The sequence below is a fragment of the Corvus kubaryi genome, unplaced genomic scaffold (assembly GCF_017639235.1).
Source record: "Corvus kubaryi isolate FWS band 111438036 unplaced genomic scaffold, C.kubaryi_AGA036_p1.0 37308, whole genome shotgun sequence".
Taxonomy (NCBI): Eukaryota; Metazoa; Chordata; class Aves; order Passeriformes; family Corvidae; genus Corvus; species Corvus kubaryi.
In genome coordinates, this window is record NW_024581096.1 from 749,468 (window position 1) to 771,827 (window position 22,360).

At 48.6% G+C, this 22,360-nt stretch overlaps 1 protein-coding gene across 2 annotated transcripts in view; it reads left to right on the forward strand.

Annotated features, from left to right (window-relative positions):
• The window catches only part of SMAD7 (SMAD family member 7), a 27,072-nt gene extending 20,425 nt beyond the window's left edge, over positions 1-6,647 (forward strand). For both annotated transcript variants that reach the window (XM_042028191.1, XM_042028192.1), the window contains exon 4: positions 4,767-6,647. In XM_042028191.1, coding sequence (XP_041884125.1) covers positions 4,767-5,305 — 539 coding nt within the window. In that variant the 3' untranslated portion in view covers positions 5,306-6,647. The remainder of the gene's footprint in view (positions 1-4,766) is intronic.
• The last annotated feature ends 15,713 nt before the right edge of the window (positions 6,648-22,360 follow it).

A 22,360-nucleotide genomic window follows, 5' to 3' on the forward strand; every position in this document is an offset into this window, starting at 1 on the left:
GCAGCTGTGGCTGCCCCTGGATCCCTGGCAGTGTCCAAGGCCAGGCTAGAGCTTGGAGCAATGTGGGATAGAGGAAGGTGTCCCTGCCCATGGCAGTGGGTGGAAGAAGAGGGGCTTTAAGGTCCCTCCCAACCCAAACCATCCTGTGATTTTTTTTTAAATTAGGAGACTTTTGTTAGTAGTTCAGGGTAGATGCTCATATAGTGAGTATTGTGCCAGGGTTGATGTTTGTTGGGAAATCCAGACCCAGGAATTAGGGAGAGGAGGGGGTGAGATGGTGAGAAGTTTAGGAAGGTCATGAGAAGATGCCCAGGATAAAAACTGCTCTTTTGAAAAATAAATGTATATGCACATATATTAGAAAAAGTGTACATACGTGGTTCAGAACACTTCTACTGTTGGACAGTTTAATTTGCCTCTAATCCTGATGTCATTGATGAAAGATCCAATTACATGCTTTTAAAATCCTCATCAGGAAGGCTATTTTATTGCCATTTTCAGCAGTGAGTTGTTATCACAGATACTGCTGATAATTTCAACAGCCCTTGACGTGGTCAGCTGGGAGCAGTCCTGGCAGGTCAGATAACTCAGTGTGTGCTAAACTTGCTCTTCTCTTTCAAGGCTGGTTGACTATAGGAAAACCTTTAGCTAAAAAAAAAACCAGAACAAAACCAAAAGATCTCCAGCCTAGCTCCCCTCTACATTCATGAACCTGGCACTGGGACAAGGCTGAGATCTGAAGGACGACAGAGATCTAAAACAACCCCAGGACAGGAGCTGTGTTGTTTTAGTTTATTATTATTGCTTTCTAAATTCAATTTTGCTAAAATGCTTTGCTTCTTTGTGAATTAAAAAAAAAAAAAAAAAAGAACTTTTTCTTCCCAAATTCCTAATAAAACTGCTGGAGCTTGGAAAGAAAAAGTATGGATGACATGCTTTCATCAAGTTAAAACTCACCATGTGATGAGGAGAAAAGCCACACCAGAAATATCTCGCCAAGCAGTGGGAGATGTGAGTCCTTCTGCCATAGCTTGGAAAAACCAAGTGTGGGACTTGATAAATTTGGGTGTTTCTGTGGTGTGAATGTCCCATACCCTCTGCTGTCTCTTGACCTCTTTGGTTTCTGCAGCTGTCAGTTTTTTGGGGTTATTGCTTTGTTATCCCATGGCCCAGGATTTCTGTACGGATGAAGCATTTTCAGGAGGAGCAGGATCATGCCCTGAGCCCACAGACAGCATGTGCACCCCCAGTGTGCAGAAATCCTGACTGTGGTCTTTTATTGAGCAATTTCAGGCAGGACTTGAAGTTTGTGAGGGTCAAGGCAAGTGGTGGGGAACCTCAGAGCCTCTTGTGCTGATTGGTGTGTTGGGAATTAGCTGGGATGATGCTTCTATGGAGGACAATGGATGCATTGGCAAAATTGGGGCAGCCCCTCAGGAAAATCCAGGAAGGTGTAAAAAATGTGGCAAAAAGAAAGTTTTCCAGTGGGAACGGGATATTTTGTAATGTGGTTGTTCTGGGGCATCACTGCTGATGAACCATCTGCACCAAAATTACAAAACATGTTACCCCAGGGCCTTTGGGGTATTGCCTTGATTTCCCCCCTCTATGAGGAACTAGTGTGAATCTCTAGACCTGACTAAGAGTGATCAATACAACTAATTCCCTAAATTCCTGAGGGCAAACTCACTTTATTTTCAGTTATTTCTATACTATTGTTTCTTGACAATGAGCTTGCACAAGGCGCCGGGGGGAGGCTGCCAGAGCCTCAAGGCAGGCTGTAATGGAAACCATGGAAAATCCTAATAACCCAGTGATAGCAGCAAATGGAGGGATCCTTAATAACGAAATAATAGCGCGGATGTTTATAGCATTAAATATTATCATTGTTTGCTGGGATATGGGAACGCTCCCAGTTTGCTGGGAGTTTTCCAGCATTTAGAAAGGGACGTGTTTGCTCCGAGGAGCTCGTAAAAACGATGCTTTTAACTCAAAACAGGGATCCCAAAGGGTTTGCAGCTGTCTATGGGCTGTCGCACACGAGGATGTGTTGAGGAGGATGTGGCTGTGAATTTTCCTGGGATCTGGGTTTTTGTGTGAGTTTGCCGCAGGCGGAGATGGGAGCTGGATGGTGGGTGCCTGCCATGACCCCAGGTTGCACAGGGTGAACCCAGCAGGGTGTTTTTGAGCATAATACTTCTGTTTGCTTCATTTGCACAGATCCGTGATTATTGCCACCAAAAAAAGCCTTTTGGGAGGAAAAAAAGAAGTCTGTCACTGTAGGAAGCGTCTCTTGAGTCACTTTTTCCTTCTCTCCTGCCACCTCCTCTCCTGCCTGAGTGATGCCACTCGCTTTTCCCACCCCTTTTCCTGGCGGATGCCAGAACCAGGGGGGCGGGTGGGAGCAAGGGGGCTCTGCCGGGGTCCCAACAGCAGCAAAAAGAGGCTTTGGTGGTGGCTGGCAGGGAGGCCTGAACCTGTTTATCTGAGCTCTCCCTTGTATTCTCATGGCTTTTTGACTAGACATGCAGTCAACAGCCGAAGCCCGCAAACGGAAGAGGCTCTGGCATATTTATACTGTGTGCTGGCATCAGCTCCTTAAAAAAAAACCCAAACATCCCGGATTACCTAAGATTCGTCCTTGAGGTCTGGTCACCCCATGTCATTCAAAAAGCTAGTGGGATTCATTCATGAACTTCCAGCCCTCCATAAAGGTCTGTTCATTCATCGCCAAGGCAGTTTTCTGCTTTTTTTTTTTTTTTTTTATTATTGGTAGGTTTGGTTTTTTTTCGTTTCCTTAAATGTTTTAGCAATTAAATAGCTCTCTGTAAGCAGCAGTGAGCTAGTTGTTACATGGTCTTCACTAATGCAAGCACAAATACCAGGTGAAAAAGTCCTCTTCTTCCCCCTGCCACCTCCTGAAAGGGATGCTTTTATGTTCAAATTGAGAAAAACCTATAGGAATTTCATCAGGGGTCCAATGGCTCCAAAATTCCCTCAGCTGCTGTAAAACAAAACCCAAAAGGCTCTGAATATCATCAGCAGGCCAACAGTAAGGAGGGAGGTGGTGAGTGGCCAACAGAGTTCCTCCTTTGGATGCAGGAGCATCCTTCCTCTGGATCCAGAAGCATCCCTCCCATATTCCTCTGTCCCTCAGGCAGGTGGTGGAAGCTCCACCCTGGGGGTGTTTCTTGCCCCTCTGGATGCACTTTTGCGTGGAGGGCACCCCATTTGGGTTTGTGGGGAGGCAACCCAAACTGCCCACCCTGCCCCTCCTCAGTGCCAGGTTTCAGCAGCGCATAAAGTTACCCACAGCAAAGTCTTGTGAGGCACCAAAAAAGGGAGGTGGAAGGACAAACTGGGGTGCACCTTGACAGATGCTGTGCCAGGGACCACCCCAGCATGACCATAACCCCCATCCCTGGTTTAACCTGGGAATGAGGGTCCCTGTTTTGAGGCATACACAGTCAGGCCCATTTTTAGTAGCTGCCTCCAGCAACTGGAGAAATATTTTCCTCGCTGGCATAGAAATGAGGAAATTAAAAGTGTGTGGCTGGGCTTTTTTTTTTTTTTTTTTTTTCCCCTCTTCTCTTAAAAGCACAGTGCAGGGCTTGAACGAGATGGGAGGAAAATGCCTGCACTGGGAAAATGGGCTTATTAATAGCAAAAAATAGAGAGAGCAGGCAGCCAGCACATTGCCCTGGGGAGGGTGGGTTTAGGGGGAGGGCTGCAGGAAGAGCTTTGAGTTGCTGGGTCACCCACCATCCCAGCTCCAGGAGTTTCTCCCATAGTTCAGGGGATTATTTTGGTAGTGCTCACTAACTTGCATTCCCAGCTTGATTTTTTTTTTTTTTTCTTTAATACTATTATAGAGATGAATAGTTCCCAGGTCTTAACATGCCTACTGAGGCTGGAAGGAATTACCCGCTGAGCAGCGCCAGGCTGCTTGGGATCCTCTGTCAGGAAAAGGGGCTTTCTCACATTTTTTTCCCTCCTCCTGCCTTGCTTTTTCCTCCTACATCATAGCCATGCTGCATGGGGTAACTATGGGAAAGGGAGTTGAGAGAAGGGCTACAGCAATGAATTTCTATGGTTTTTTGCAAGTTTTTAGACTGTTTTTGTTAACACGTGTGAGATTTTTGGTTCCCTCTATCTCTTAGTGCTTCCCATGGGTGTAGGGTGTCATCTGATGTGCCCATAACATCCATCACTCTGGCCCTGCAGGCAGGGAAAAGCCCCATGAACCAGAGCAGTCAAGTTCTTGTCCCCTCTGGTCCCACGGGGTGACTTTCAATGTGGTTTTCTTAGCAGCACCTCATTTTTTTCAGTGTCTGTGCACAGTAGATTGTTCATGGAAATGCATCCATTATTTGGTGGGTGAAAATAAGGGGGTTTGGGTGTTTGGTTGCATGAGCATCTCACCTCTCCTGTTGGCACTGGAGGTGGTCCTGGTGTGGGTGAGGGTGACTGTGCCGTTGGGGCTGCTGTTGTGCCTGGAGCCACTTTTGGGAAGGTGGACCTGGTGATTCAGGACCCATAAATCCAACTAGAACGAGGCACTGGAACAACACAGGAGTGCCGCAAACCTGGAAATGTTCTTTTGGAAACAGTGGGTTCACTGTGGACATTGATGTATGTGTGGACAAGATTGTGAAGGCATGGACAAGCAAGGTCCTGCCTGTTCTGCGTTTCTTTTGGTTTGTATAAATTCCCTTGATGCTAAATCACTCCTTTTTTTTTTTTTTTTTTTTTCTGTTGTTCTGCAGATTCTCAAGTTCTTCAGGAGCCAGGGGATAGGTCACACTGGTGTGTGGTGGCATACTGGGAAGAGAAGACACGCGTGGGTCGGCTGTACTCTGTCCAAGAGCCCTCCCTGGATATCTTCTATGATCTACCTCAGGGGAATGGTTTCTGCCTCGGACAGCTCAACTCAGACAACAAAAGCCAGCTGGTGCAGAAGGTCCGCAGCAAGATTGGCTACGGCATCCAGCTCACCAAGGAAGTGGACGGCGTGTGGGTGTACAACCGCAGCAGTTACCCCATCTTCATCAAGTCGGCCACACTGGACAACCCCGACTCCAGGACGTTGCAGGTTCACAAAGTGTTCCCAGGGTTTTCCATCAAGGCTTTTGACTACGAGAAGGCATACACCTTGCAGAGACCCAACGACCACGAGTTCACGCAGCAGCCATGGACCGGATTTACCGTGCAGATCAGCTTTGTGAAAGGCTGGGGCCAGTGCTACACGAGACAGTTCATCAGCAGTTGCCCCTGCTGGTTGGAGGTTATTTTCAACAACCGGTGACTCAAGACAGAGTGAACTCATGCCATCTATACTACTTTGCTGCTATTACTTCCTTCTGAGTGCTTGCTTTTCGTGCAGACTTTTTGTTTTTTTTGTTTTGTTTCGTTTGTTCACCCTTCCTCGTTTTGAGAAATAGCTTATGAAAGATTTTTTTTTTTTGTTTGTTTTTTGTTGTTTTTGCCTTTGGGGTATTTTGATAAATATATCTATTTTTTAAAAGTGTGAATGACCAATAACTCTCACAAGGGCGAGAGAAGGGTGCAGTGGGGATAGATCACATGAGATAATAACTTCACGCCTCTCAAAAGGATTATCCAATGGGGATCGATGGATTTGAAAGCCACTAGCTCTATGTTACAGCTCCTTTTCTTGGACAACATAACAAGGTGACTGTATTTTTGTACGCACCACCTTCCCAGTGACGGTGACACCGAGACCCCTTCCCCAGCAGTGCTAACCCCGCGTTGCCGCCGAAGGATGGTGCAAAACCTTCCCAGACAGGTCTTTTACTGACCTTTTGTGTTTCTCTTGTTGCTGGGTTCATGTCTTGTCACTGTGTTCATTGTTCCACTGCTTTTTCTATGTTTTTTATGATCGTGGATTGATGTAAGGGGAGAAAACAACAGTGGGGGGACTTCGGGCATGGCCTGTGCTTGATCATTTGAGCTGAGATTTGAAGTGACAGAATTCTAAACCTAAAAATAAATAAAAACAAAACTAAAGAAAAACAAGTGGGAAAAACAAGAGAAAAAGTGTTCACAATAGTTGGTGTGTTGTAACCTGCTTAGATCAGGTTATCCAGGTACCACCTTATCTGGAAATGCAGTTGTGCTTTCATTTCTTCTTGAATTCATACACGAGTATGATACTTTTACACTGTTCTTAGCTCAATGAGCATGTTTAGACCTTAACATAAGCTATTTTTCTAAATATAAAGGTTTAATTGAACAAGAGAGCATTCTTCTTGGAACTTTAGCATTGTAGTGCTTTGGAAAAACACCCACAAAAAAGAAAGGACTCCTTAAAAAACCCTGAGATTTATTAAAGAAAAAAAATGTATTTTATGTTATATATAAATATATTATTACTTGTAAATATAAAGACGTTTTATAAGCATCATTATTTATGTATTGTGCAATGTGTATAAACAAGAAAAAAAGTAAGAAAGATGCACTTTGCTTTAATATAAATGCAGATAACAAATGCCAAATTAAAAAAAAAAAAAAAAAGAGAACACAAGATTGGTGTTTTTTCTATGGGTGTTATCATCCAGCTGAATGTTTCTTTTTCTAAAGGAGTCTATGTTCCATTAAAAAATAAAAATGTACACTTGATCCCAAAACTGTGCCAAGTGGCTTTTTTTGTGGTGTGGATGAGGCGGACTGGAGAGATGCTGCTCTGAGTGAGTGCTGTGTGGGGTCAGTGGTGGGAGCACCCCCCCAGTTTTGTGTGGGGCCTCTCTGGGGTGGGTAACACCTGGGTGGTATCATCCTGAGCCTTGGGCTCCGCTGGCCTGGTTCGGTGCACACGGCTTTTGGGTCCCCAGTTTGGATGCACCCCGCCAGCCCAAGGCTGGAGGGACTGCCTGCACAAAATCTGCTGGGGTTGTTTTTGTTGTTCCTATTTCTCTTAACTTCAGCCTGAAAGAACCCCAGTACTGGGGACACAGCTCCTGTTTGACCCCGTCCCTGTCTCTGAAATACTGGGCCAAGCTTGTGCTCTGTGCTGGGACACAGGTGGTCTGTGCCACCAGGTGAGGAGGAAAACTTGTGGAGGCCTTCCCTTGGGTTTTCCTCGGCTGTTTCCTGCCCCTTTTACCTCTCATGCTTCTGGAAATAAACGTGCTTGTTCCTTTTGGCCCCCTTACCCTGCCTTCAGGCATTCCGTGCTCCCCATCCCCCTTGCACGTGGCAAGTCCCTATAGCTTGTTCCTGCCTTCCGGGGAGCAGGAGCTTGAGTGGAAACCACCAGAGCCCTTGTAGTCTGAAGAACATGGACAAGATGAATGTCCAGATGGGCTTGTGAGCTCCCACCCTACCAAAGTGCCTGGACCCCAGGAATGTGACTTCAGCCTCTGCTGTCCTCCAGGGGGTGGGTGGGCATGTTAGCAGGTCAGTCTCTGTGATAATCAGCTCGATGCTGGGCCTTCTGTTCAGCACAGATGTGTCCTTCCCAGGGGGATTTACAGACACGCAGCATTTGGTTGTCTCCAAATGGACTGTGCCTTCAGCCGGATCCATGAACCAGCTTCAAAACGGCTTTTGATCATGGGTGAGTTTCAGTTTCTCTCCTCATCCTTCAGGTGGGAATCAGCACGGAAATCTGAGGCAGGATGGATGCACCCATCCTGTCTTCCTAGATGTGCACTACAACACACCTGGGAGGGCAGGAGATGAAACAATGCAATCTATGCTGCAATTTGGTTCATTTCCATTCTGAGCCACCAAATGTGAACTATCCAATAATCAAGAGATACCTGAGTGGTCCAGTGGCCAAGCTAGCAGTGATGACAGGTATCAGAAGCTCCAGGAACACCATCAAAGGCACTGCAGGCGAAGGATGAAGCTGACAACTTCCTCACAAAACTGACTCCTCTTGAGTTTTTGTAGCATTGATCTGCGTGAGCAGGTCTGTGTGGGCTGCAGGGACCTGGGGTTAGAAAGAGCACTCCAAATCTAGATATATGACCAGGTATAGGATCATGCTGGGGTTACAGCTAGCTGTCTAAGAACCACAGAAATCAGATAAATCATAGAATGATTTGGTTTGCAAGGGACCTTAAGCTAGTTCCAACTCCGTGCCATGGGCAGGGCGCACCTTCCATTATCCCATGTTGCTCCAAGCCCTGTCCAGCCTGGCCTGTATCACTTCCAGGGATGGGGCAGCCACAGCTGGGTGGGTTTTACTATGGATTAACCAAAAGATAAAGAATATTTGGTTCACTTGTATTTCTCCCTCTTCCAAGCTGTGCTGCTGGGTCTTAACCCAGAAGAAATGAGATGATAGCTTTGAACCTGAGGTATGGCACCAAATGAGCCACATGGACACACACAAAACTCTGCATTGCAGAGATGTTTTCATTTGTTTTCACCCTGTTCCATGAGGTACACACTCTATCCCTGTGGTTAAGGCCCTGAAGCCAAATTGTAGCATAGATGTCTTTGTCCTTTGAATTAAGATCTGATTCTTGTCCCCACTCATTAGGCCATGGGATGTAACCAACTCATTTAGCCTTCCTTTTTTCCAGGACTTCCACTTGTGAGGTACAGAGGTTACAAAAAGCTGCTCATCCTGAGAGCTGAAAGCAAGGGATGGAAGTACTCTACCCCTAAACAAACTTTTCACAGCAGCTTTCCAAAATACATCGGGTCACAAAAGTACTCAGGGCTGGAGCCCCTCTGCTCTGCAGCCAGCCTGGGACAGCTGGGGGTGTTCAGCTGCACAAGAGAAGGCTCCAGGGAGAGCTCAGAGCCCCTGGCAGGGCCTAAAGGGGCTCCAGGAGAGCTGCAGAGGGACTGGGGACAAGGCCTGGAGGGACAGGACCCAGGGAATGGCTTCCCAGTGCCAGAGGGCAGGGCTGGATGGGATCTTGGGAAGGAATTGCTGTCTGTGAGGGTGGGCAGGCCCTGGCCCAGGGGGCCCAGAGCAGCTGTGACTGCCTCTGGATCTCTTGTGTCCAAGGCCAGGTTGGATGGGGCTTGGAGCAACCTGGGGCAGTGGAAGGTGTCCCTGCCCATGGCAGTGGGTGGAACAAGAGGGGCTTTAAACTGTTCTGTTGTTCTGTGACAATACAAAGAGGAAAAATGATCCAGCAAAGCCAGAGTCTGTCTGCGGAGATGTGCCCAGGATGGGTGCAGTGCTGGTGGGCTATTGTATCATTTGCAGGATGCACTGAAGGTTTGGGATATCCCCCACAACCCCCCCTTTACATCTTGCCCTATGTGACTCCCCCTGGCCAGGGCTGGAACACACTGAGCTGGCACAACCTTCAGCTGGACATGCCTTTCCAGGTCAAATATTAAATCGTCTGGAGACATGAAAAGCCTGGCAGATCACTTTATTCTATAAGATCTTTGCTTGCATTCATCTGTCAAAATAAAAGGCCAGGCAATGCTGTTCGCAGTAAGAAAGCAGAGAAATAATCAGCAAAACTATGGCTTTTCAATACTATGACAGTTTTCGTTAAAATGTTCCAGCCCTCACCTCCTGCTGAGCTAATTTTAGCCCTCATTCAACACACACACACACACACACACACAAAAAAAAGAACACGACAGAAGGATGCTGAGCACCACTTCATATGTGTCCCCATTCACTCATTCAGCTTTGGGGCTGGTGGCTGTGGGGCGAGTGGGAGGTTAAAATAGAGACTGGAGGTTAAGCAAGGGAGAATTTCCCCTTGTCAAGCATTTGCCAGTTCTGTAATTCCATCTTTAGGGCTCAGAAAAACTGCAGCCACAGAAGGCAAGGTGCTGACCTGGTGTAAACCTGGTCTGAGCAGAAACACGGATGAAGGAGCTGTAGACAAGGACAAAGCCAGATACTTCCCAAATGAAAGCGCTGATGTCCAGCCAGCAGGTCACTCCTGGACATGATGCCCTTCTAGCTTCAAGCCTCCAGCACCTAAATTCAGGCACACCCCAGCCTTATGGACATCTTCCAGCAGAGCAATGGTGGCCCTGGGACCTCAGCTATCATTGTGCTCTGTACAGCTTATCGGTGGATTCCACTCTTCCCTCCTTGGAAATCACCTTAGAGAAATCTCATCTGCTTAAGAGGTTCAGACATGAGGTGGTTGAGACAGTCTGAAGTCCAGATTTCCCAGTGGATGGTGGGACATGTCTCCCTCCTCTCCTTCCTAGAAAGGAATTTCTCTGGAAATCTGGGATGACTGAAATCAGTGTGTTCTTGTTAACTGTATTTTTGCTTTGCACCACAGCTCCAGAATCAAAAGTGCTGAATCTTCTAATGATACACTGCAACATGGTAAATTACAGCACAGCAGGGACTTTTTTCCCAGTGTTGCTGAGCAGTAATTGAAGAGTGCAATAAAGAAGGGTCAAACAATGCAATTTTTGTCCTAAATCATACTTGAAATACTGTCGAAGTGTCAACTGCTGATGTACTGCAAGGGAAGGTGATAAAATTCCACCCTCTTCAGATCTTGGGTTTCCACACAGGAAAACCATTTGCAGGTGGTGCAGAGCCATGATCCCAGTGTCCGGTGATGCTCAGGATCTGGCTCACTCCCCACCCTCCCCGAGGCATCTGTGGGTTGTCTGCAAGCCTGAAGGGAATGGGTCCTCCTCCCCATGCAGCCCTCATGTGGTGGTTATGGGCCGGCTGTTCCAGACAGTTCAAATCCATGAATCCTTGGAAAAGCTGATTCTTTATGCTGGTTGTGCTTTCACGGGTGTAAAGTTGCTCCAGTGGACTTTACCTCAGCTTGCAAATGGTAGTTCATCTGGGTATTTCTGTTTTTATCTATCTATCTATCTATCTATCTATCTATCCCCTGAAAGGGCTTGTGGAGGAAAATTGGTAAAAAACTGGCTTAAGAGGAATTAATAAAGCACACCCATACAAGGAAACAGCATTTTCTTTGTGTTGTCTACATGCTTTTAAAAATTAACCCTGGTTTATTGGGCACATGTTGGACAGAAGATGCCAGGGTGGGGGCACACATCTAGGGGTTTAAGGGAGGAGGTTAGAATGGGCTGGGACAACCAACTGTGAGAAATATTTAGAGCAAGAAGTGAAGATGGAGCTTCTCCCATGCCATTTATCTGTGCAGTACCATGGACTCACATGAGCTCTTTTGGACCAGGCTTTTTTACAGACCTTGCACCAAGCAGCAATGAGAGGTGATGTGCTGGGGGGTGGACAGCAAAGCCAGGACTGGACCTGAACAACCATGGCTGAATAGACAACTTATGGTTGGGAGGTCTGTCCCCTGTGACCTCACTGTGTCACCAGACTTTGGCAGGAGCCCTGCTCAGCCTTGCACATAGGAGGCAGAGGCACATTCCCAGCCTCTCCAGCGACTCATTGTACAAATTTTTGTGTGGCTTAAAGATGAAATGAAAAAAACCCCGAAACACTTGAGAGCCTCTGGTGGCTGTTGTGGTTAATGGGGAAGTCACTGCTGTGTAATGCTTACCAGCCAAGGTCCCTGTCATCAGCTTCAGTGGAAAAGCCCAGGATGTTTCCTCTTGTCATGCTACTGGATCACCACCATAAACTGCCAAAGTGCTCCTGGTGATGAATTTGACCATCCTCTTGGGTTTTTTTTTTTAGACAGTCTGGTTTCTGAAAGCCAAGAGGCTCCAGTGCTCACACACTACATCTGGCTGTCAGCTGCACACATGGCTGGACTTGATGATCTTGGATGTCTTTTCCAACCTTGACAATTCTATGATTCTGAATGTCTCCTGAACCTGGTGACAAGGTTCATCAAGTCTGGAAATGTGGCGGAAATCTGAGAGTGAATTCGCTCTTCCAAAACCAGCAAAGGCTGGATGGAGGGAGAAGACCTGAATGAGCAGCTGTCCTGCAGCAGAGGCAGCTCAAGTTGTGCTGTGACTCATCCTCCTCAAGGGACCCTGTGGTGGGAACAACGGTGTGCTTTTTCTGGGCTGGGGCATGGTGCTTTGGTGTCTGGGCTTTTGGGATGCTCACTGGATTGGTGAGCAAGGAAAAGCAGTGCTGAGCAGGGGCACAAATCTACTTCAGTGGTTAAGACTCCCTGTGCAGGGGGGTGTTGGTGTTCCTGTCCCCAGCCTGTGCATGCCTGGTGGCATCTGCAATAGTGACATATTTACATTTGGGCTGAAACAAGAGGTTAAAGATCCCCTTGCACCCTCCACACACAGCTCAGCCTGTAGGCATCATCGGGAGATTGTGGGGACTCTGAACTCCTTCTGCCAAGAGGTATTGAGCCCCTTTGAGCTCAGCTGAACCCGATGTTGCGGGCAGGTGCTCAAGGCTCTTGGCTCCATCCCTTGCATTGGAGCAGGGTCAGGGCTGAAGGGAGGGCAAAATAGGCCTGCTGGGTTTCAGATCAGCTCTGAGAGTCAGATCTGGGTGGTTTCATTAGCTTTCAGCGTGGTGAAGTGTTTGCAGCCTTTTTTCGTACCAGACGGGAACAAAGCAGTGCGAGTCAGACGTCGGTGCGGGTGCTGTCGGTTACCAGGGTTACAACACGCATGGGAAAAAGGGAAAAAAATCCCACATATTGCAAGGAACTAAGTACTAATTTTGCTGTCGAGGCGATAGGCCTGGCATTACCATGGATGTATTTATATCCTCTGCCCTGTAGCAAATATGTAAGTTATTCTGGGGCATGTCCGTACTCTGGTTTGGAGCTGGACCACCAAAGACCTCCAGGGAGTTGTTGTGTGAGAGCTGAGGGGGGTCTCTTGTTATTCCCTGCAGCTGCCCAGATGAGAATGTCAGCATGAATATGCTTAAAATAGGAAAAAACACATTCTAACCCCAAAGATATCTGTTTTGCACAAGACATGCCGCAAAGAAAGGGACAGGACAGCTCAGGCTCCCAACCGTCAACCAGTGAAGGGACATAACTGGGCTCCAGTACCACACCTATCAAAGCTTGTTAGCTCAGTTTGGAGCCAATCTCCAGTGCGAAATGGGCCAGAAAACAAGTTTTGCCTCTCACCAGCAAGGTAAGCCAAGACTGAGAGGAGGAAACTAGAAAATGAAGGTGTTGTAAAAGGGGTCCAGTGAAAGAAAGTGGAAACCAGACCTGACAAAGGTGAAAGAAGGTAAACCAACCTCCTGAAGGGTGGTGGAATCCTGCAGAGCAGTGGGTGGGCAGGTTGCTCAGCTGGGATGGCTGCAGGAACCACAGGGGAACACTGGCACAAACAAAACCAAACCCCTGGAGATGGTCCAGCACCCCAAAATGCCCTGCTGGAAGTGGTATTTACTCCTTCCCTGGGAGCTCAGGCCCTGTGGTTTGGTTCTTCCAGCCCAGCATGCCATGGGGAAGCTGGGATGAATTTCGTGGTTGGAGAATTTTCTGGTTTTAATAATTGATCAAGAGCGAGTAGTGGGATGGAGAGGCCTCGTGCAGTGATGTGTTGCTTGTGGGCTCACCAGCAGAACCACTTCCAGCCAGCAGACAGCGTGGAGTGGGGCTGGAGGCAGGGAACTGCCTCCATCAGATGGGCTGTTCAGGGCTTACAGCCTCCACAACCGGGTGGAAGGGTTTGCTTTCATCTCCCTGCCTGCAACATCTGCAGCCTGGACTCATAAAACTTTCAGCGCTACTTTAACCCTTCAGGTTCTTTTTTTCTTTTAGGGATTTTTCTGGGGACAAAAGGCTGCAGTTGAAGATTAAAAAACCCATGCGGCAGCATCCCTAGTTGGAGGAGCTGCCAGCTCTGTCTGCTGCCCATGGAGTGAAGGACAGTGGGACTTCAACCCCCAGCTGGGATCATTCCCTGGAGGCATCCAGACTGAAAGAGACTGCTGGACTGGGACAGCATTGGTGTTTCAGTGTATATACTATAAAAATAACTTTTCTTGGGACTTTTTTTTTTTACAGAGATGCATCACCACTCTTGGCAGCAGCGAGGCTCCAGGTTTGGATTGATTTTCAGCACAGTCAAACTCAATGCTCCTAATCCAAAGCCTTTTAGCTCTTGGAGGTCACACTGAGTTCAGGAGGCAAATTTCTCACCTGGGGCATATTTTTGTTGCAGGAAAACAGATCCCTAGATAGGGACTGGCTTTGTCAGAGGAAACTGATCTCAGATACAGACCTGCTCGTAGCTTGGGAAACTCCAGGGAGATGGAGCCAGAGTGATTTTGGTGTTCAGAGCTCAGCATCTTCAAATATACCCATCTCCTTCCAGGGGAGATGAGGAGTCCAGTAAAACAACCTCAGCTGGAGCAATAAGGGGCACCGGATAATGATAAAACAGAATATGAGGAATGTCTCAAAGTGACCTGAAAGTGGAGGTGGTCAACATGAGACCAGGAGGAACAGCAGCAGACCTTGGTTATACATTTCTGTTGCAAAGTCTCATCTGCTTTTTTGAAGCTCCATACAAGGTTCCCATTTGTGGACCCTGCTTGTCTCCTGACTGGCTACCAGGGTCTCACAAGCATCTGTGAGCTTCAGGAGTCATGTAAGAATAAGAAAGTGGAAAGCACAACTCTCCAGTCCTCTGAATGCAGAACTTTGACAAGTGCAGGATGAAGACTTGGAGCCTGGATAGGTGAGGGGAAAAAAAGGTTATTAGGAGTTATCATGACTTTTAAGTCAGCTGAGGATGTGGATGATTCTTTTTTTTCTTTTTAAGTAGTTTGGTTGGCAGGGCTTGGCTGGGCTCTGGGACTCCTGCTGGGAGTAGCTGACAGACAGACCCAAGTTTGACATGCCCAAGGGTGTGCAAAAGCTCCTCCATCAGGCACTGAAACATCCAAACTGGAATGATGTGAGAGATTCAGCTGGTCCAAGTAAGCTGTGTTGAGGCTGAGTGCTGGGGGAAGAGGAAAACTGGGGGATCTCGCACAGAGACAAGAAGTTGTGGTGGAAATTGATATATTCCCTTACATATCCATCATTCCCTGAAGCAACAATTTCTGCCCCTCTCTGGTTTTGCTTTAAGCATTGTATCTCAGGGTCTGACCCAGAACCCTAAAAGCTGGACTATAAACTCGGGTTTTGGTATGTGGCCCACGGGTGTCATCCCTCTCTCATCTCACAGTTACAGAGTGGTCCATAGTCCGTGGTGGCCTCACTCTGCCACCTCCTCCTGCTTCTGCAGCCTTCCAGGTGCATCCCTGAGCTTGACATGTCACAGAAACTCTCTGAACGACCTTGGGCAAACTGCTTCTGCCTCAGTTTCCCCTTCCTCCTAGTTATCAGCCCCTGTGCCTTTGGTGGCATCTGGAGTGACTTTCCTCCACCAGCAGAATTTGTTTAATTTAGAGGCTGGGGATGGCTTCTCCATTTATACGCCCACTGCCCAAGTGAGTGCTGGAGATGAAAGCTGAAGGAGAGCACACAGTGGGGAGGGGAGTTGCAGCTGGGACTTGAGTGCCGGTCTTCGCAGCACCTCCGTGCCAGGAGACATCAAAGAGGGCATGGCACCCTCAGCTCCCAGGCAGCAGGGAGCTGAAATGCCCTTCCAGTTCAGGCATGCCTCACAGTTTGCTAAAAAAACCCCACTTCTTATTAATCTGCGATTGAAACTGTAATTATGTCATCGCTCTGAATAGCCCCATCGACAAGTTCGGGCACGGGACGAGGCTGAGCCGCCGAGGCCGGCGCGCTGCGCGCAGGCCTGGCCGCCTCTCCCGCACCTCCGCGGCCTTGCCTGGGCTGGCACATCCCGGCCTGGGCCGCGGCGTCCTCTGCAGAGGGGACAAAACCTGCGCCGCCGTCCTGGGCGGGCGAAGCTGCTCGTGGTGGATGTGTGGCATGAGGGCACTGCCCTCCTGCACTGCTGCTGCAGTTTCGTGGCTGTCCCCACCCTTGTTCCACAAACCTGGGTGCCTGTCCCGAGCGCCTTCTCCACGGTCAGACTCTTCCATTTCATGCCTGAACGGGCATCCCTTTGGGAAAGCAGGGCTCAGCTGCTGCAAGGTGTTTAATTCGGACAGCAGGCCCTCAATGCAGCCAAGCACCTCAGCTGGGGGGTTTCTGGGTCCCTAAAGAGCCTCGGTTTCTGATGCTGCTGGTTTTCTACCTCCCTAAACATCACCTGTGATGGCTGGTTCTGTCCCTGCACTGTGTACAGCCCCAGGAGCCTCTCCCACCCCAGGGATGCTCAGCTCTCCTCTACCCTGCAATTCTCCCAAAAACTCTCTTTTTCTCTCTCTTTTCTCTCCCCAGAATCTTCTACCTCTTCAGGTGCCCCTCATCCCCCAGGAAGCCAGCCCTGCTCCCCCAGCCCCACACTTGCCTCTGTTTGCTCTGAAAATGCTGGTTTCAGCTTTCATTGCTCTCAGATGTTTTTTTGGACCCTATTAAATAACATTGCAAACGTTGATGTTAATTAAAATTCCTCCTAACCACTCCCTGTTCACCCTCCTCTTGTAACCCCTCCTTAAAACCTCATTCACTTTTGGGATCTTCCCAAACAGAGGCTCTCCAGACCCAGCTTTTTTTGGGGTGTTTCTCCACGCCACATCCCTCCTCTGTAAACAAGCTCTGGGGTGCAAAGCCCTGTCTGTTTTTTCTTCATCGCCGCCTTCCTATTATTTTGTCTGTCCTTGCAGCTTAAGCGTGAGGAACTTCAAAAGGATTTACCATGTTTAGGCTGGTCTTTGTGCCAGGAATGGTATCAACAGACACACAGCATCTCATGGGAACAAATCTCCTCAAGGTTGGTACATCTCTCTGAAAGATAACATTTTAGGAACTGAGCTCCCACCTGTCCAGCATTGGACCTTGAATATCTGGAGCAATGTCTACTACGTCCCTGGGTTTTGCTGTTCGTAATTCCTGGTCCAGGTTAGCCCCACTTTGGATATTTGTTGTCTTTGCTGGAGGAGAAGACATCTTCCCTGCAGGAGGACTGGTCTGAGAAAAATGTGAAAGTGAGGTATTTCTTTAAATTCCAAAACACAACCCAGTTATGGAAGCAAAATAAACCAAATTTATAGAAAATGGTGCTGGAAGAGAGCACTTAAAATCAACTAACTCCATGCTAATCCCAAGGGCAATCCAGACATCCTTAAACTACCTGCAATTGGTGTTTTTCCAGCCTGCTCTTAAAAATCTTAAGTGCAGCATTACTATGTTTTTTCAGGCAATTTTTTCCAGGCCTTTATTATCTGTCTGTCACCCAGGCTGCATCTTCCTGCAGGTTAAGCCCACAACTTCTCAGCCCTTCTTTTGTGATAACGAAGGGTTTATTTCCTTTCTCTCAGCGGCTGTGTTTTACAACTTACAGTATCACTTAGTCTTTTTTCTTTTACTTTAGACTAAACAGCCCCAGGTCCTTCAAGCTTCCTTTTTGGGATATCTTTTGATTTTCTAAGCACTTTACACACTGTCCTCCAGACTCCCTTTGTTACCAATTTACCACCTTTATTAGTAAGTCATTATCAAGGATTCATTAGACATCACTTATTTGGGTAAATGCTGTTTATGACAATATCTTTTTTCTGCTTGTTTTTACAGAATGTAATAGCTGTTGTCCAGCCATCTGCCAGCTCTTTATGGCTTTGCAGAGGTGAGGGATGGGTGTGTAAGGGCAGCTATTCTCAGCACCAGACTGCAGTAGGGCCACAGGGAGCTTGGGGGGATTTGACAAGGACCAGCTCAATGGTTCCCAACTTCCCAACCATTGCTTGGGTGTCTTTGAGGACTCCATCCCCAAAGAGATGTAAAACACCCACCAGGAATGTGGGGTTCCTCTGAGGTCTACATGGTTTTGGAACCCTGGACTGGTCCAGTTCCAACTCACAGGATCCCATGGAAATTCAGAGTGAAGTCCCCAGATTTGTGCTGGGCAGGGAGCAGCCTTGCCAGGCATTAAATAAAAATGGGTCAAGTACACCACATTTTTATCCATTCTGAAATGATGGGTTTTTTCCACAAAGACATTTTGATAAGGGAAAGCATTTTGTGCTATTTATTGCAATTATCTCTGAGGATACAGTTGACTCTGCTGAAGATAAGGAGGACCTTGGAATTCCAGGAACAGCATTACCAATGAGATAAGCATCAGCCACAAGTGCAGAGTTGATTTCCCTTTCAGACAGAGGACATCAGACCCCCAAGTAGAGTAAAAATCTCCAGCCCTACACAAGCATGGCTAGGAATGTTTTTTCCAGTAGGAGACCTGGCCTGGGATCTGTGTGGCAAAGCACTGAATTGTTGTGCATGAACCACATGTCTGCTGAGGGTGTTTTAAATACAAGAACAACAGAGCACACTTATTTTCTGCTTGAAGAGTCGGCACATATTGCAGAGGTTTTGGTCAAAGAGCTCCATTTACTCTCCTGCATTTTTAATTCAGGCGATTTGAGAATAAATTACACATTGAAATACATTTAACTGTGTTTGCGTGAGTGTTTAATGATGTCTGCTTCATCAAGGGTGATGATCAGAGAAACACAGGGTGTTTTGTGTTGGAAGGGACCTTAAGACCCTCTTGTTCCACCCCCTGCCATGGGCAGGGATACATTTCACTATCCCAGAGTGCTCCAAGCCCCATCCAGCCTGGCCTTGGACACTGCCAGGGATCCAGGGGCAGCCACAGCTGCTCTGGGCACCCTGTGATGATGCCTCAGCACCCTCACAGCCAGCAATTCCTTCCCAGTTTCTGATCTAAATTACAAGTGTTCTTGAATCCAACTGTCTGAGGCTCAGTTTCAAGCCCACCATTGCTTAAAATGGTGGGAGAAGGTGAGGTGTGCAGGGAATGGACATCACTCTGCAGTCAAGACACCTCCACCGATGATGGGCAAGGTAGGGGGCTTCCCAAAAAGCCCTGCTCTCTGGAGCAAGCATGTTGGCTCTGGGAGGGGGTGACCCCTGGGGGAGTTTGGACATCTGCGGTGCTTAGTTGTGTCCTGTGAGCCTGTTACTCGAGAGGGAGAAGATGCTCTGGCATGAGGGAAATGGAGGGGGAATGTGGGGATAGAGGTGTGGGAAGCAACATGAATCTCCTTGTGGGATCTGGGTGGTGGTGTCACTCCTTGTTTCCCCTCACATCTTGTTTCTCCCTCTCTTTTCCTCCCTCAGGCCAGGACAAGAACTATTCTTTTCTAAGCTGCAGACGCCTTTGTGAACTGACCCTTAGACCAGGTTGTTTGAGGTGAGCAAAGCCCCTGCCAGCCGCTGTAGATTAATTATTACTCCCAACCTCCTGCTTCTCAACCTTGGGAAACTGCTCTGCATTGGGTAATTCCTCATTTTTCTCCGCCCCCCCCCCCTCAAATGTGCAACAGTCAAAATATAACTTGCCCCTAAAAAAACCCCATTTCCTTCCAAAACTGCAGGTCAGAGACAAGACCCCCTGTTGAAAAGGGCTCCATGGGTTGAAGGGTGTCCACGGGAATGTCCCCCTGCAGAGGCACAGGTTCAGCAGCACCAGGGCCAGCAGTATTTGGGAGCATTCTGTGGTAATGTTAGTGCCCTGGCAAAGAGACAAGGTGGAGTCTGACTGTTTCGACACCGAGCACTTCAGCCCTCGGCACGATTTCCATCGGCACCTGTGCCAGGAGCCAAGAGGGAGACCTTTGCTCAGCTTCCTATTAACCATTTAGTTTTAATTAAAGGCATTCACCAGTCAGCTGCCTCTGACCAGCTGGGAGGATAAATGGGTGGTCCCTAACCATCATGTCTCTCTGTTTCTGTCACTAATCTGGCAATCTTTGGTATTGTAAGGAGGGGAGGAGATGGGTGCTTGGGAAAGGAGGTGTGAGATTGTGCTTTTGGGGAGGAAAGAGAGGAACCTGCACCATGCAGGTGCACAGGGATAAGAACTGAGTGATGCAAAGCCCCCCTTGGTCCTGAACTTGAACCCTCTGCCTGTATATTGTTGTGAATGCCCAGTTTTAGTTGCGCACACCCCAGAAGGAGGGTGAATTCATCACCCCAATCTACCCCAAATGCTCCAGTCCTGGTGCCAGCCAGCTTCCCAGCGGGTTGGGGACCCCTGGCTGCCCATGCCATACCCACCCACCATTTCCAGGGCTGAAAGTGCTGCTCTGACAGTGTCTTCCTCGTGCTGACACCTGTCCTCTGTGAGTCAGGGTGACCAGCCTGCTGGCTGGCCCTTATCTCCTTTCGTTGTCTTATCTCCTTCCAGTAGAAATTGGATTGGGATTGGGCGCCCCGGGAGCGAGGCAGGGAGCTCGAAGTGGAGCAGCCGATGGAGGCAGCTGATAATGGCATTTCCTGGAGGCAGAGCTCTTGGGCAAGGACTCCCAGGAACAGCTCACAGGGACGGCAGGGCTGAGACGGGTGACATTAAAAACCCATCTGCAGTGCTGGATTCCTCATCTGCCTGCAAAACAGTTGCTGCTGAGATCCTGTTGGACACCTTGGAGGCAAAAAAGAGTGATGAGTGACACTGGGGACCTGGGGTGACACCGTGAGGCTGAGGAGGATGGACGATGCTGGTGGCCAAGCTGCAGCTCGCGTGAACTGGGAGTGAACAGAACATCCCCTGCATCTGGAGCAGCACAGGGAAGTGAGTCACAGCTGAAGACCCAGACTTGTCCTAAAAAACCACCCACCCCAAGGTGGCTGCCCCTGGGGTGAGCCTGGTGAACACCCCTTGCAGGCAAGCACAGGAATGGTCCCTTGGGACTGGTGGTGCAGACACAGGAGGGGTTCACACCAGGCTTCCCACTGCCATGTGCCATCATCCCCTGCAGAGCCGGTGGGTTCACATCCCATGTGGTGGGTTCAACTCACCCCAGCAAGACTTTGGGGTGCTGTGGGGTTGGGGTTTGCATGCACAAGTGTGACAGTAAGGGACAAAGGCCACCAGCTGTCCTCCAGGGACCCCAGCTGAGCGCCCTGGGTGGAAAGCATGGCGGTGCCCTGCCGTCTGGGCTCCCTTCCAGGCTCATCATGGGACTCCCAGCAAATCCCCTGGGGCAATCTGATCTCCTGGACGCCAGGCACCTATCCCTCCCTCTGGCACGGAGGGTTTTCCACAGTTTAAGGTGCCAAAGTTCATTGACAGTGGTGGCGGCTCAGGCACACCCACAGCCCATGCCACCCTCCATGGGACAAGGCAGGTCACCCTGCCAGGAAGAAAGAAAACAAGGTGCAATAAAGTCACTTTGCACCCGGGCATAAAACCTTGGGGGGGGGGGAGAAAAAAAAATCACCCCTGTGATACATCCTACATAAACCCCGGAAGTTGTAGGGCTGCTGGTAGACATTAGCTGGTTTTATTTCACAGAACAGTCAGAATTTATGATGAAACTCTGTCTGAAGCCTCACGGAGACAAATGACAAGTTTCCCAGTATCCTTGAATGGCTATCAAATGTGTCATAGTTAGGAGCCAGCCTGGAGGGACTTTTCCTCCAGTAAGTCCTATTCCAGGAAATCAGTCCGCCCCACGCATTCCCTAGATTTGTCAGTGATCTAGGAGGCATCTTTGTTAAAAAATTGGTGAAGTTTCTACAAACTCTTGAGTAATTTAGGAGGTGAAATAACCATGTGGTAGAAGTCTCCCGTCTGTTCTGGGAAGGGATGTTTGGCTCGCTGGGAAACACAACTGGCCCTGGAGGGATGCAGTGCCACTTGTCCCTTCGCAGCTCTGCGATGGGTTCAGTGTGAAACCTCCACGACCACGTCCTTCTGCTGCTGCTTTCACCACCTCCCTTGGCCCAGAGGGGACTGCCGTGTCCCCAGAGCGAGGTGCAGAGCGCTGTACGTGCTCCCCGCACCACCCACACACCTCTGCACGGGGCCAGCAGCTTGCACAACCCACGGGGTCAGGGACAGGCAGCACAGCTCTGGCTCATGGGTCTCATAGTGTGCATCCAGGCAAGCCAACTCATCTCCACTGTGGAGTGGCCACATGAAAAATGAAGATTAGGAGAAGTGTCGGCAGAGCTGGAAAGTTGTCTGGAAGCCCAGCTGGTCAGCATGGGACAAAAAGGTGCCAAAAATCCCTTGAAGCATCTCCAGTGCAGACCGCTGTGATCCTTCTGCACTCCAAATCCACTCCAAGCTTTCCCCTTTGTCTTCCCATCCTGGGCTGGGCTGGAGCAGACCCAGGGCTGAGCTAGGAAAAGGTCTGGTCAGCCCTGCACTACCCCAGCCATAAATACCTGAAAGGGATTAAACCCAACCTGAAATGGAATAAATCCTATGGCAGTATTTGAGCCACCACATCACCTTGGACTGGGAATATCCTGAGAAGAGCCTTTCCAAGCTGAGGAGGCAGTCAAACTACAGTGAAATCACAGAAAGACCAAGTTAAAATAAAATAATCCAGTTGCCCCCCCACTTGCCTCCCTCCCTGTGAACTTCAATGAACTTTGAAAAGCTAAAACAAAACAGGGCCAAGTTCAGCCTTAGTTCAAGTTGTAGATAAAGTTCA